This window comes from Dryobates pubescens, chromosome 1 (genome assembly GCF_014839835.1).
Source record: "Dryobates pubescens isolate bDryPub1 chromosome 1, bDryPub1.pri, whole genome shotgun sequence".
In the NCBI taxonomy this organism is placed as follows: Eukaryota; Metazoa; Chordata; class Aves; order Piciformes; family Picidae; genus Dryobates; species Dryobates pubescens.
This window is the reverse complement of record NC_071612.1, coordinates 50,004,942-50,017,407: the sequence shown is the minus strand read 5'-3', so window position 1 is coordinate 50,017,407 and position 12,466 is coordinate 50,004,942. Positions and strand designations below refer to the sequence as shown.

Here is a 12,466-nt window from a genome sequence, read left to right as displayed (position 1 = left end):
CTTAACGCCTACAAAAACATGTGGCCTAGCTCAGATTTGGTACTATCAGTTTAAAAGGCTCTGTCTTCTGCTAAAAATACATAAACAGTGGCTATATAACCCTTATTACACACCCAAGCTCTGTTTGTTCACATGAAAGTTCTGCCACATTTCTTTCAGCAGTGATGCTACTTTTAAATACTACACAATGGTTGATCCTGAGATAATACTGCTCAGTACACCTTCAGTGGGTTTGCAGATGATGCTGAATAATGGGGGGAAATGGTCAATACACTAGAAGGTACTGTCCAGAGAGGCTGTGGAATCCCCATCCTTGGACATTTCCAAGATTCAATTAGACAAGTCCCACAGCAACCTCATGTAAATTCCAAGCAAGTTCTTCACACAGGCAACTGATTCAGATAATATCCACAAGTCTCAGCCCAGCAAGAGTTGTTTCTGTGATTACACAAAAGGGTGGCAATCCTCTCAGTGTTTCTCCACAAATACTTGTAGTGCTAGATATCAATGTTCCTGGACTTAAAGAACTATTTTTTTTCTTGCTTAAAGTTTCTTCATCGAATTTCACAGAAAAAAATATTTGAAGAGTAAAATAGTACAGTTAAAGTGCCTTTTGGAAGGAACTTTCAATCCACTGAGAAATTATACGGGAAGAGGGGTTAGAACAGACAAGAAAGCCACCAGAAAACGGAGACAGTTCGAGTAGCAGCTCATGGAAATAGCTTGGGTTTGGAGTTCCTTTATAAGTTAAGACTGCAATATTGGTGAATGGTAATTAAAATCTTGAAGGCTTTTCATAACAGAATTAGCTTGAAAATCAGTCTGTGGCATTTACAGACCGCTACAAGGAAAACAGTAAGAGGAAAGCCTGAATGATAAGCATTCATTCTAAGATCATTCCAGAAACAAGTGGTTTATAGTTTAATTGGTTTTACAAAGTTAAATATACAAAAGTTTCTCATCATAGAGATATGAGTCCAGGAAAAAAACCACACACAATAAAATTCCAGCAAAGAAACAGCTTGTGGGAAAACAGAGTTCAAGACAAAAATATAACCTCATTTGAACTTCAGGAACTTGCATGCAGAGATAGCAATTCCCAGGGAAGTTAGGAGAGGATGATCAGTCAGCATCTAAGAAACATCACAAGCTTCTGTACTGCTTCCCAGGAAAAGAAATTGAAGAATTTAGGTCTGTGAGAGAAGCCTTTTTAACAAAGCTGCTACTCTATCTTTCCTGCCAATTGACTACACAAATTTGCACCCAGACATCTCATTTTCTTTGAGCTATTGGCCTAAAACACTAGTAACAGAGACTGTAGAATTTTGGCTGTACAAACTGAAGCACAAACTCTGCTGTCACTGAGGTATCCAGCCAGAAGCCTACTGTTTTTCTAGCAAGTAGTCAGAAAACAAGTATCTGAAAAGGCTTTTTGGCTTAGAAAGAACCCCCAATTCAAGAATATTTCTAGACAGTGGAAATAATAATGTCCTGTTTCCAGTCTTTCCCCAGCATACATTCTCCAGTGTGGAAGAAACACAACATACTCCCTACAGCCTTTTAAAGCTGCTTTTCTCTAAACAATTTGTTACACTCTGAAGACTTTGAAGAAATTTCGGCCACTTAAATTGGGCTGAAATTATCTTATTTACTCCAGATATTTAACTTTTTTTGCATGCTCTCAGCCTTACTTGTTTAGGAACCTAGGCTAAAAAGTATTTCAACTTACTGAAAGCAAATTATTTCCTAGCTTATTCTCAACTGCAAACATGATATAGAAATCATAACTGCTACATGAGCACCAATGCATGATTCTTCATGTCAAACATGCTTAGGTAAGAAAATCCAGAAAAAAGTTTCAAGCACTGACACTAGTGAATAAGTCTCTTCAAAAGGGTTTTGTTTGGTTTTTACTGACCACATATTTTAACTGGCAGCTTTTAAGCTTCTCTTAAGACAGTGAAGTGGGAGACACCAAAAGCAGGAATTTCTTGTAGCTCTTCACTAATTGCATTCTGTCTCTATGTGCAGGTGGGTGAGTACATATAAACAAGATAATCAAGAACCATTTCATATTTTGCAGCTAACAAAATTTGGTTGTTAGATTTGAAAAGTCTGCTGTATTCCATGCTTTGTTATGCCACTGAGCTACAAAAGCTAAAATTCCAAAACAGAAGCCAAGCTTTTTGATTGCAGATCTTTTTTTTTTTCCTTCCTGTTTTGGCAGAAGTCATATCAGGAACATCCTGTACCAGCCAAGAGAGTTGTTGAGGGCTATTACTCCAAAATTTTAGTAACTGCTCACTAGTCAGAGTTCATCATAGTATAATGTAACTACAGCAGTAGTGCTGCTACAGTCCCTTTCATCCCAACAGGATGTTCTGCTCCAGAAACAGTTTAATTTGCTTTTTACAATGTGGCCTCAGACACAGCCTACACATTCAATAAAAAAGAACAAACAAACAAACAAAAAAACCCCACACCACTGCAAGGTACATTTCAAATTGGGCCTTGCAGTTCATATTCAGCCCAAACTTGATCTCTCTTTGTACTGGCAATCTTATGTAACACACATGGAAGTCAGACTGAACTGACAGCATTTAATAACAGGATTTGTCCTTTCAAAGAAAAGAGGCTTAAGTTCTGCTTAGCTTGAATTATTGCCAAACAGCTGTTGGAAGAAGAAAGGTGTTACACTCACCACCGTGGAATAATTCCATTCTCTAAACTGGTTGTCTGACTTCGTAGCCAGCGACGTTGGTAGCTGCTAGAAGATGATGATGAAGAGCTTGGAGATGGAAAAGGAGTGACCAAAAGACTGCTCAGCGATGCTATCAAGAAAGCAAGAAACCCCACATACACCAAGTTACAAGTGCTGGTTAAATATTTTTCTTCATACTCTAACTGGGAGAAAATTCCTACAAATGCTGTTATTGTTTGCTGATTTTTTTCATATAACCCACTTGCAACAAGAGATACAATAAATCTTTCTGCCTGAGGACATTCTTCTTATGAAGTCAGAAATCTTCCCTACTAGAATATACTAACAATATTTTTATTCCCACTAAAAGCATTCTATCTGCTAAGCTAAAGGGTGTTGCCCTCACATTAAGACAGATCTCTTGGTCTCCTGACCTACTTTTCCTATTCAGTGCAAAACTATCTTCTCTTCCCTTGCTTTAGGTAAAAGCTCCAGCCAGCTATTCCTCCAAAACATAAATTGGTTAAAAAAAAAATAAATTAAAAAAAAAAAAAAATCAGAAAATGAGTATGTGATCTGGTATAGGTGATTCTGCTATGTCAGGGGGTTTGGACTAGATGATCTTTAGAGGTCTCTTCTGGCCTCTAACACTCTCTGATGGCTGTAAACCAAGAATATCATTACAAATATTTTTGCATTAAATCCTGGGACAAAAGCAAAAGAAAAGCTGCTTAGCAGATACAAAATATTTTGGATTTACAAGTCATAAGGTGCTTATATTTCAAGTAAATCACTGCACAAAAGAATAGCAGCATAATTACAAAAGTAGGCAAATAAGACAGATACCTGACCGAGCAATGCCACTGTCTCTGTCCTCATTTTGTCCTCTGCTAGGCATATCAACAGGTGTGCTGTGTGCTAAAACAAACAGATCAGATCAACAGAAAATATTACATAACTCCTCATACTATTTGCCAGCATTTAAAAAAAAAATGTTTAAACTTAAGGGTCAAAACCCAGCAAAGTCACATCCTGTACTGTTACTCCAAGTAAGCAGTATGGTGCGAATAGAGATGGCAGCAAAAAATATTCCCATGCTGAGTTTCATGTTACTCTCAGAGAAAGTTCATTATTGGCCCCATCTAAAAACATCTCAAAGAAGCTGAAGAAGTGTGAATACAGTCTACATCATCAGAAATCACATATACTTTGGAAATGAGGGCTGTTGGTACCTTCACCTGTCAATCTTGACATTTTTGTGTGTGCAAGATTGCGGTTTGGCACAGATTAACATAAAAATAAATTAGTCAAATACAAGGTCCATTAAGCTTCCCACTCCCCAAGCAAAGATTTGCTATTCACAAAGTCTCACAGTAAGAAACATTCAGCCTAGGTGGTATTATATTGAAGTGTTAGTAGAGCAGTCACTGAAATAGTAAAGCATGCAAGATTTGCAAAAGCTGTGAAGAAACTGCATTGGTATTTCAGCACATATTTTGCAATTAACATAATTAGGCTTAAGAGCTACCCACCTGCATGGGTCATCAGTATGCCTGTGAAAGGAGACTTTAGGTAGTTTGAAGTTTCGAAAATTAAAGAAAGTGATATTTTTAAAGAAAAACCTTAGAGCCTCCCAGACATAGTTCACGAATCAATTGTGAATGTCTGTCAAATTAAAAAGATGGCAAAAAGAGAAGAAAAAGCTGTACATCAAGCAAGACACCTGCACGCTAGCAAGAAACCAGCTATAAGCCAGGTAACATAAGGTCTCTAAGAAACATAAGGGCTCATGTATTATTAAAAACACTGCACAAAAACACCTTTACACACAGAAAATTGAAAAAGAAAAAAAAAGAACAAAAAGCAATTAATTTAGCTATTGTTTTCAGAAGGAAATTTTTAAAGTATAAGCTGATAGATCTGTTATCACTATTTTAGCCCTTTCTGTTTCTAGAGAGTAATTATGTATGTCCTGCAAGGATTCAGAAGGAGCTGGATTTGTGTGTGCATATGTGGTTACACTGGCTGGCATTCCACACAAACCTGCAAAGAAAGAAGCACTGCGGATGAGCCGGAGGGGACCTCCTTCAGACACACCCTGCAGCAGTTTGCTGCTACACAGCTGTAACATACCTAGGAAACAAAAGCAACGTAGAGAAAAATGCAATGCAAAAAAAAGTGAAGAAAAGAAAAAAGGTAATGCACAGAAAAAAAAAATAAAATCAACAATGAACAGATGGCCTCATGTTGTCAGAAAGAGATAGAACCTGGAAATATTTACCTAAATTACTTCCACTGCGACAGGTTCCCAAGCCATTCTGATTTGAGCTCAGCCTTACCAGGCTAGGATCTTGGTTGATGTATTCAAAGCTATCTTGTAAGCTATGACAGAGGAGAAAGACAGTGTTCTTTAAGAGCATGATCAACAGGCATTAATATTAGCTTGAGAATTTGGTTCATATTATGAAGATCAACTTCACAGTCCAACTCAAGGACCACTAGTTATTCTGAACTGTAAGAAGGAAACATTTATTTTCTATATAGACTCCCTCTTTCAGTTATTGTAAGTTTCTGTATGTTGCATTTGGGATTCTGTTTATTCACATTTGCTCATTTTGGGGACAAGGGAGCACATGAGGAACAGTGTATCTTCTGTCACTGCTAAAAGAAACAGAAGTGAGGCATGGGAACACAAAGATTTCCAATACACATCCCTTCTTCACTCTTCTGGAAGGGATAAAGACTTTGACTGTCCAAAGCACCTAATCTCTGAAGTTTATTACATGCCCTTGACAAATTAAGAAGTAGAAACTCAGATATTTTCTTTTCCTTTTTTTTTTTTTTTTGGTAAAAAACACTTTGACAGCCTGGCTGGGATCTATGAAGAGAATCCTTCCACACAGCTACCATTTCTACTAGACATTTTCACTTGTGCTAAGTCAAAATTAGAGACAGTGAAAGGCTGAGGGACTTGGGACATTTTAGCCTACAGAAGACAAGCCTGGGGAGATACCTTATTAATGCTTACAAATACTTAAAGGGTGGGTGACAGAAGAATGGAGCCAATCTTTTTTCAGTGGTGCCCAGTGACAGGATGAGGTAACAGACAATCCTGAACATAAGAAATTCCATCTAAACATGAGGAGGAACTTCTTTACTTTGAGGATGACAGAGCACTAGAATAGGCTGCCCAGAGAGGCGATACAGCCTTCACACCTGGAGTCATTCAAAACCTGCTTGGACCCCATCCTGTGCAACCTGCTCTAGGTGAATCTGCTCTGGCAGGGGAGTGGACTAGATGATCTCCAGAGGTCCCTTTGAACACCTGTTGTTCTGTGATTCTGTGACAGAAAGACTACAAAAGAAGAAAGAACTGCACAGCATGGGGAAGGAAAAAAAAAAACCAACAAAAAACACAACAAACCACAAACACAGAAGTAATAAAATAATGTCCTTACTTATTGTTGCTTCCACTGAAGCTTCCTACCCTGGCTGAGAAGACTTTACTTATCATCAGCTGTGGGGGAGAGCTAAAAGGATAAACAATCATTTCAGTGAGTCATCAGTTCCAAGTGCCTCACAAAAGAGTGCATCACAAAAAGGACACTCACCGTATATAGTGAATTTTTAAGGTGGAGCCTTTGTAACTCATTGCCACTGAGCCAAACATCATTTCTCCAAGCATGTTGACATCAGAGGCTGGTCTGGTGTACTACAGAGAAAAGAAGATAGGAAGAGCAAAGTCAGTAACGTACTATTTTAATTTAATATAATGTTAAGTGCTAGATTTTGAAAAGTTAGATTCTGTTATTCCATGCAGACCGATATCCTGTGTGGTTCTAACACTGAGCACAAGTACAAGCAAGTACAGCTGAAAGATGTGCTCTGTTTTGCTCACTAGATGGACATTGCTGCCTTCGTTCCAGCAAGACCTCAAAAGGCAAGAAGGAAGAAAAAACACCTAGCATTTCCAAAGAAATACTTGTATCCAGCAACATTCCCATACAACAGTGTTTGATGAAACCTGTAGATGTTCACTAGAATTAGATTCTGTGGTCTTGATCCCCAAGCATTAAACTGTCTTCCTTATTCAAATGAGTTAATTATCCTTTCCCTGCCCTTATAGAAAGCTTCTTGGAAACATTTTTGACTGAAAAATAATTTGTGAAGATTGTGTTTAAGTTTAGTCAGACCAATTTCTTCATTAGTTTCAAAGATGGGTCATCAATAGCAAATAGGAGAGAAGTTCAATGCTGAAGGAAATCATTTATCTTCTACATAATTTTTTTCCTACCTTAATCTACATATGCTTCAAATTACATTTTACCAAGATGGAACATTTATGCCTTTACTGAGAAATTACCAGAGTACCTAAAATACAGCTCTATGTCATAGTAAGAAAGACTAAGGGGACTATTTAATATACCATTTTCAGCAATGTCTTCGGAATTGACCTGAAGCACGGGTAGACATCTTTCAAAATATGAACAGAGAATAGCGCTTTTCACAACCTTCACAATATATTGTTATTTGAGCTCTTTTGTAACTCTCTTTCAAGGACAAGAACAAGACAGACCAAAAGGTTAAGATGTGTCCACGTGTTCTTTCTCTACAGCACTTTAAAGACAGGTAAGGCATCTTGAGGTTCAGGCTAACTTGTAATATACTAGAAGTATAACTAATCATTCAATGCATGTAAGTTAAGGCTTTTAAATACAGACTTCTTCAGTAAAATGGAAGAATAACAGGAAGAAAGGCAATGAACACTACCTGATACTTCGGTATCTGTTCTTTTATATTTTGCATACAACTTATTGACGGACCCTGGGAAGAAATATTGCTGTTCCCATTACTTGCTTGGCAGTTCTTGGCAGAAGTCTTCGCAGAAGCATCCTCCACCATTTTCTGTGTCAGAATGGAGCAATAAGATGAAAACAACTAAAACAAACATAACTCCCATTGGCAAACATACTGTATTTTGTGAACTACAGGTAAGCAACAGGTAAATAAAAGGTATTTTTACTTGGTTCAAAACATATGTATCAGTTTTAAAAGTATTTAAACTATTATTTCACATTGTCAGACAAGTTTTCATAGCATCACACAGTCACAGTAATTAGGCAAATTTCTCCTGGAAGTTCGTTCCCACTTCTTATGAATTACTCTGTGTAACATCTGCCAAAGCTTATGTAAAAACAAAATCTCAGGTTATGGGTTATTCACAACCATTTGCTGTAATCATTTGCACAATTAATCACTTAAATTGCATGTGACTTTTGCTCCCTAAATGATTAAAATATTTCTTAAACAGAACAATGGCCAGCAAAACCAAGGGGTGAATAATGGATCATTTATCAAGTTATTAAATCCATTTGTTTAACCTGTAAAGGAATTGTGTAGGCAAGCAAATAAATGCTTAAATTCAGACAACATTTTAATTCCAAATTTAATTTCAAGTCACTGTGTTTTAACAACCTGTTGGAACCAATCAGAAAGGTGTAAAGGAAGCCTCAAAAAGGTACCAATTTCATTACTGCTATTTGCACATGCTTCAAAAGACAAACTGCACTTATCTGTTGGGATTTGCTCAACACAATTTTCTTGAATAAAAATAACTGAGGTTCTTGTTTTCATTATTGGCTTTTTTTTTTTTCTTTGTAATTTGTATGTCCATTAGATGTCAGTTAAACAGGCCATCTTATTTCAAGCAACTCAAGTTATATGAGAAGTATTTGTATGAAGGCAGCAAAACCTTGGAGCAACAAAAACTGCTAAGAAACTCTGAGAAAGCCTATCTCACTCTTGAACTTTATTTATTTAAGAAATTCAAAATCCTTTAACGAACATTAACTCTGAGTATGTACCAGCATGGTTTACCTCACTGGAACATGCATTGGCAGAGATCAGTCAGATTTATTTTACGTGTCAACAAGGTACGTGTATTAGTTCACAAAAAGTCAAGAGAGCAGACAAAAATAGTAATAACCTAGACAGTAGTAAAGAGAAGCCACAGACAAGTTTACATCACATATGTTGGGCTCAGCAAGACAAGAAAAGAACGATAAGAGAAAATTAAATGGGAATAAAAGTAGAATCCCATATCCTGCAAGACTGATTTTTAATATCAGCCCTTTGAATGCTGTAGTGAAGTAACTGCACTAATTTTCAGATACTCAAATTTTGATGACAAGATGGTGAAGTGGAAAAAAGGAAAGATGCAAAAAAAAGAGAAAGAGCAAGACAAGAAAAGTGGAGAAAATAATCTGGCATTTTACAAAAAGTTGAGTTTAAACTACAGTAACAGTACGGCTCCTTCACCAATTAAAAAATGTGAATTTAAATTAAAAAAGCTAAATGTTAAAAAGCAGTAAAATCCTGGACTTGTGTTTTATCCTACATTTACACTCCTTTTCTGCACTTCTTACTGGCATAGCATTTATGTACTATTGTTTATCTAATCCCAATGTGACTGTCATTAAGGATTTAGAAATGCACTAGTCCCAGTAGCCACATGTTTAATCGGCTATTGACAAAAAATGTCTAATAAAAGAGGTCTGATGTGTGCCATCTGCAGAAAGAATTTGCTATTAGATTAAAAATCCAGAAAAGAAATTCAGTATGTTAATCACACACAGATGAAGGGAATACAGACCTAGCAGTTCCCTCAGTTAAGTTTACCACGTACTTTAAACAGAAAGAATGCATTTGAATATTCAATGTGAATAAGCTTTACCACATTTCAGGAAAATGGATCGATGCACAGTACACACAGAGAGCCTTCCTGACTTTAAACAGGAGGTCAAAAGTAGTTTTGCCTTAACTTTAAATGAATCAAGTTTTAGGCTCATATTTTGTTAACATACTAAATGCTCAAGATCACTTAGCATTTTTTTGTGTGTTTGCATGCCATTCAAAGTGCTTGGGCTGTTTTAAAAGGGTGCCTAGATTAGCATCTAGCTAGCAAACAGATTATAGCCTCTATCATGTGTTATGTTGCTTTGTTGTGTTAGTGTTGCATAAAACTTCTGTCAAGATATTCTGCACTTAACTTTCATCTTAAAGTATCCAAGCAAGTGGAATCATTTGAGTATTTAAACAAAGTCAGAAATATTTCTTCCTCAAATGCTGTGTGTTTTAAGCTAACTTTAAGATACCAAGTAACGACCTTGATTTGGGGGGGATGTCCGGGAAGCAAGATTAACAGACCAGTCTGACCCATTTACCCTCTTAAGTAGATGATCAGACATCAGCTGATGATGCTCAGTCTTACTGATTTGGCATAATGGCATATTTACAATGTGACTGATATAGACATTGTTGGGTAGCAAGCATCTTCCTAAATAATTTCTAGAAGTCACAACTACTTGTATACAGCTGGAGATTCTACAATAAATTATGTTAACCTGGCAGGCTGTTGGTTGTAGCAAAGGCTCTAAAAACAAACAAAAAAGAGGTAACAAAAAAACCAAAAGCAAAACAAATACAACCAATCAACCACAAACCAGAAAATACTACTGTTTTACTTGTCTTAAAAAAATCACCTAAGTTGGGTCCTCAGTGTGTGGGTCCAGAAGGCAAAGAATTTGCATCTTGACAGCATCTACTCTTGCTTCCTAGTATGTGTTCATAGGCTTTTTGGAATCTAACACACTCTTGATGCAGCTAGCACAGAATTGTGATCGAGTGAAGGATCACAAGTAAGATTAAGAAGTTGACACTGCCTTATTAAAATCCCTGCTTTTGAGAAGGGAAACAAAAGAGCAGGACAAAAGTGGAATTAGCATTTCATACCTGAACCACAGCTTCATCAATTTTGCGGACTGCTTTGGAATCAAATAAGACCTGTCTGCCTCTCCTCTCACAGTCCTGGTAAACTATCAGGCGGATTTCATTCAAGTCAAACTCTGAAGAGGACCAGCTGTAGATTATAAACACAAGATATTAGAAGAACATGCTTACTTTGCAAGCTTAAGTGAAGAAACAGGTATTTGGCAAATACACCTTTTATTCAGTACAAGAATCAGGCTGTAATCACAGGTCTTCAACCAAAAAGGAACTCAAGGAGCATGTAACAGGCAGGCACAGCAAGAACAATTCTCATCCAAACTTTCTTCAAAAATTTCCAGGAAAGGAACAGAAAACACTGTCCCAGCAATCTGCTCCAGACCTCTTACATTTACTCCCTTCTTGGTATACAACCTGGATCACCCCTGTTGCAAGGTAGGAGTACTATTTTGTGGCAACAAAGTACAATGGAGTACCATCCTCTTACGACAAACCATTCACAAGCTCCAGGCTTACACTCTCCCTCATCCTTCTCCCTAAATAGAAATCCAATTCCTTATGATCCATTCCTGTCAATGCAAGCTATGATTTTTCCAAACTTGAATTCTTGTAAATGAAAGACAAGGTTTATGTTGTTCCATTATTTTTTTTCTTTTCTGCAGTGTTTCAGGGTTTACAAAGTTATCATAGAATACGGAGATCTGATCTCATTTTGTAGATGAAACCAAGATCCCACTGAGGTTCAACCAGAAGAAAAAGAACTGTCTCAAGCCAGAATTTGTCCATTCCTCAGAGATACACCACTTGCCTCCTTGCACTGCCACAAGAGGCTGAACAGCACAAGTGATTATGGGTGCAATGACAAGAGACTTCATTTCCCATTTCCAAAGTACAGTGTTGGAGCACAGAGGTTTGCTTGGCCTCAGGCTCAGCTACAGAAAATGCTTTGAGTTACATAGCTGAAATGTGAGAATTAATGGAAGAAGAAGAAAAAAAAAATATCATATTGCCTCATCCCCAGCCAGGATGGATGGCATCTAGGGGGTAAGAGTAGTACTGTTATTAATAGTTGTTGGTTTAACAAATTGCATAACAGACTTCAGTCAAGGCCACACTGATCTCCCACCCAAAAGGATGTTTCATCAGGAATTTTCCAGACTCTGCCCTACAGAGAAGGAAGGTAGAGGACTGAGGGAAGAGCAGAAAAGCTCTACAGCTTAAAAACCCAAAAATCAATAAGCAAGGTAAACACTATCAACTCATGCTAGAATTAGTAAGGTAACCATGGGCAACAGCTTTAGGAGCCCTCCAGAGACTTACAAATTTAAAATTATTATAAGTAAAGCCAGCTTAATTTCTTCTTTGTGCTTCATCTTGCATTTCAGAGTTCAATTTCCCTTTCTACGAAGCTAGAAAGAATAAGAAGTCTAAATATGCAGCTTTTTCAAAGCTGAAAACATTATCAAGCTGTGAGCTTTTGTTCTATTTTGTAATACCTTTGTGACAGAAAAAGCCAGATAATTTATCTCCACCGTAAGGTACTCTGATACAAGTACAATCTATGTATATAACATACAAGGGTCCAGTACACAAAGCCAGCTCATGGAATGATGCTAAAGGCTGTTTTGTCATCGACAGTGAGGAAATTTGATGCATTTGCAACATGTTGCCTCCAAAATGCTAGAAGTGCCAGGCAGATTTCTTTTTAAGTCTTCCCTTTCAAAGGGAGTCACAGTATTAAGTTAACCTGCATGAGGTCAGACCTCATACCATTACTGACAGCTGCCTAAAGATCCTACACACCTTGCATATATAGAGCTGCAACTACACAATCTGTTTTAGAAGTCTGTTACTTGTTTCTCAGCCCACTGCCTGTGCATCCAGTTAGACAGAAAGCAAGAGAAGTCAAGGGCAACAACAGATTTCATTCTAGTTTGATGCATGAATGTGATGCTCCTCGGTACCGGAGCACAATACCTC

The 12,466-nt window shown here is 37.3% G+C and overlaps 1 protein-coding gene across 5 annotated transcripts in view; it reads right to left on the bottom strand.

Annotated features, from left to right (window-relative positions):
- Positions 1-12,466, bottom strand: part of FNIP2 (folliculin interacting protein 2) — a 45,352-nt gene that overhangs the window by 14,379 nt on the left and 18,507 nt on the right. For 2 of the 5 annotated variants that reach the window (XM_054165707.1, XM_009904572.2), the window contains exons 2-9: positions 10,493-10,619; positions 7,472-7,606; positions 6,313-6,413; positions 6,160-6,231; positions 4,983-5,083; positions 4,745-4,834; positions 3,548-3,619; positions 2,702-2,831 (exon numbers count right to left, since the gene is read on the bottom strand). In XM_054165707.1, the coding sequence (XP_054021682.1) occupies positions 2,702-2,831; positions 3,548-3,619; positions 4,745-4,834; positions 4,983-5,083; positions 6,160-6,231; positions 6,313-6,413; positions 7,472-7,606; positions 10,493-10,619 (828 nt within the window). Of the gene's footprint in view, positions 1-2,701; positions 2,832-3,547; positions 3,620-4,744; positions 4,835-4,982; positions 5,084-6,159; positions 6,232-6,312; positions 6,414-7,471; positions 7,607-10,492; positions 10,620-11,806; positions 11,896-12,466 lie in introns of those variants that run through there. The other 3 variants (XM_054165724.1, XM_054165696.1, XM_054165716.1) reach the window with 2 other exon arrangements.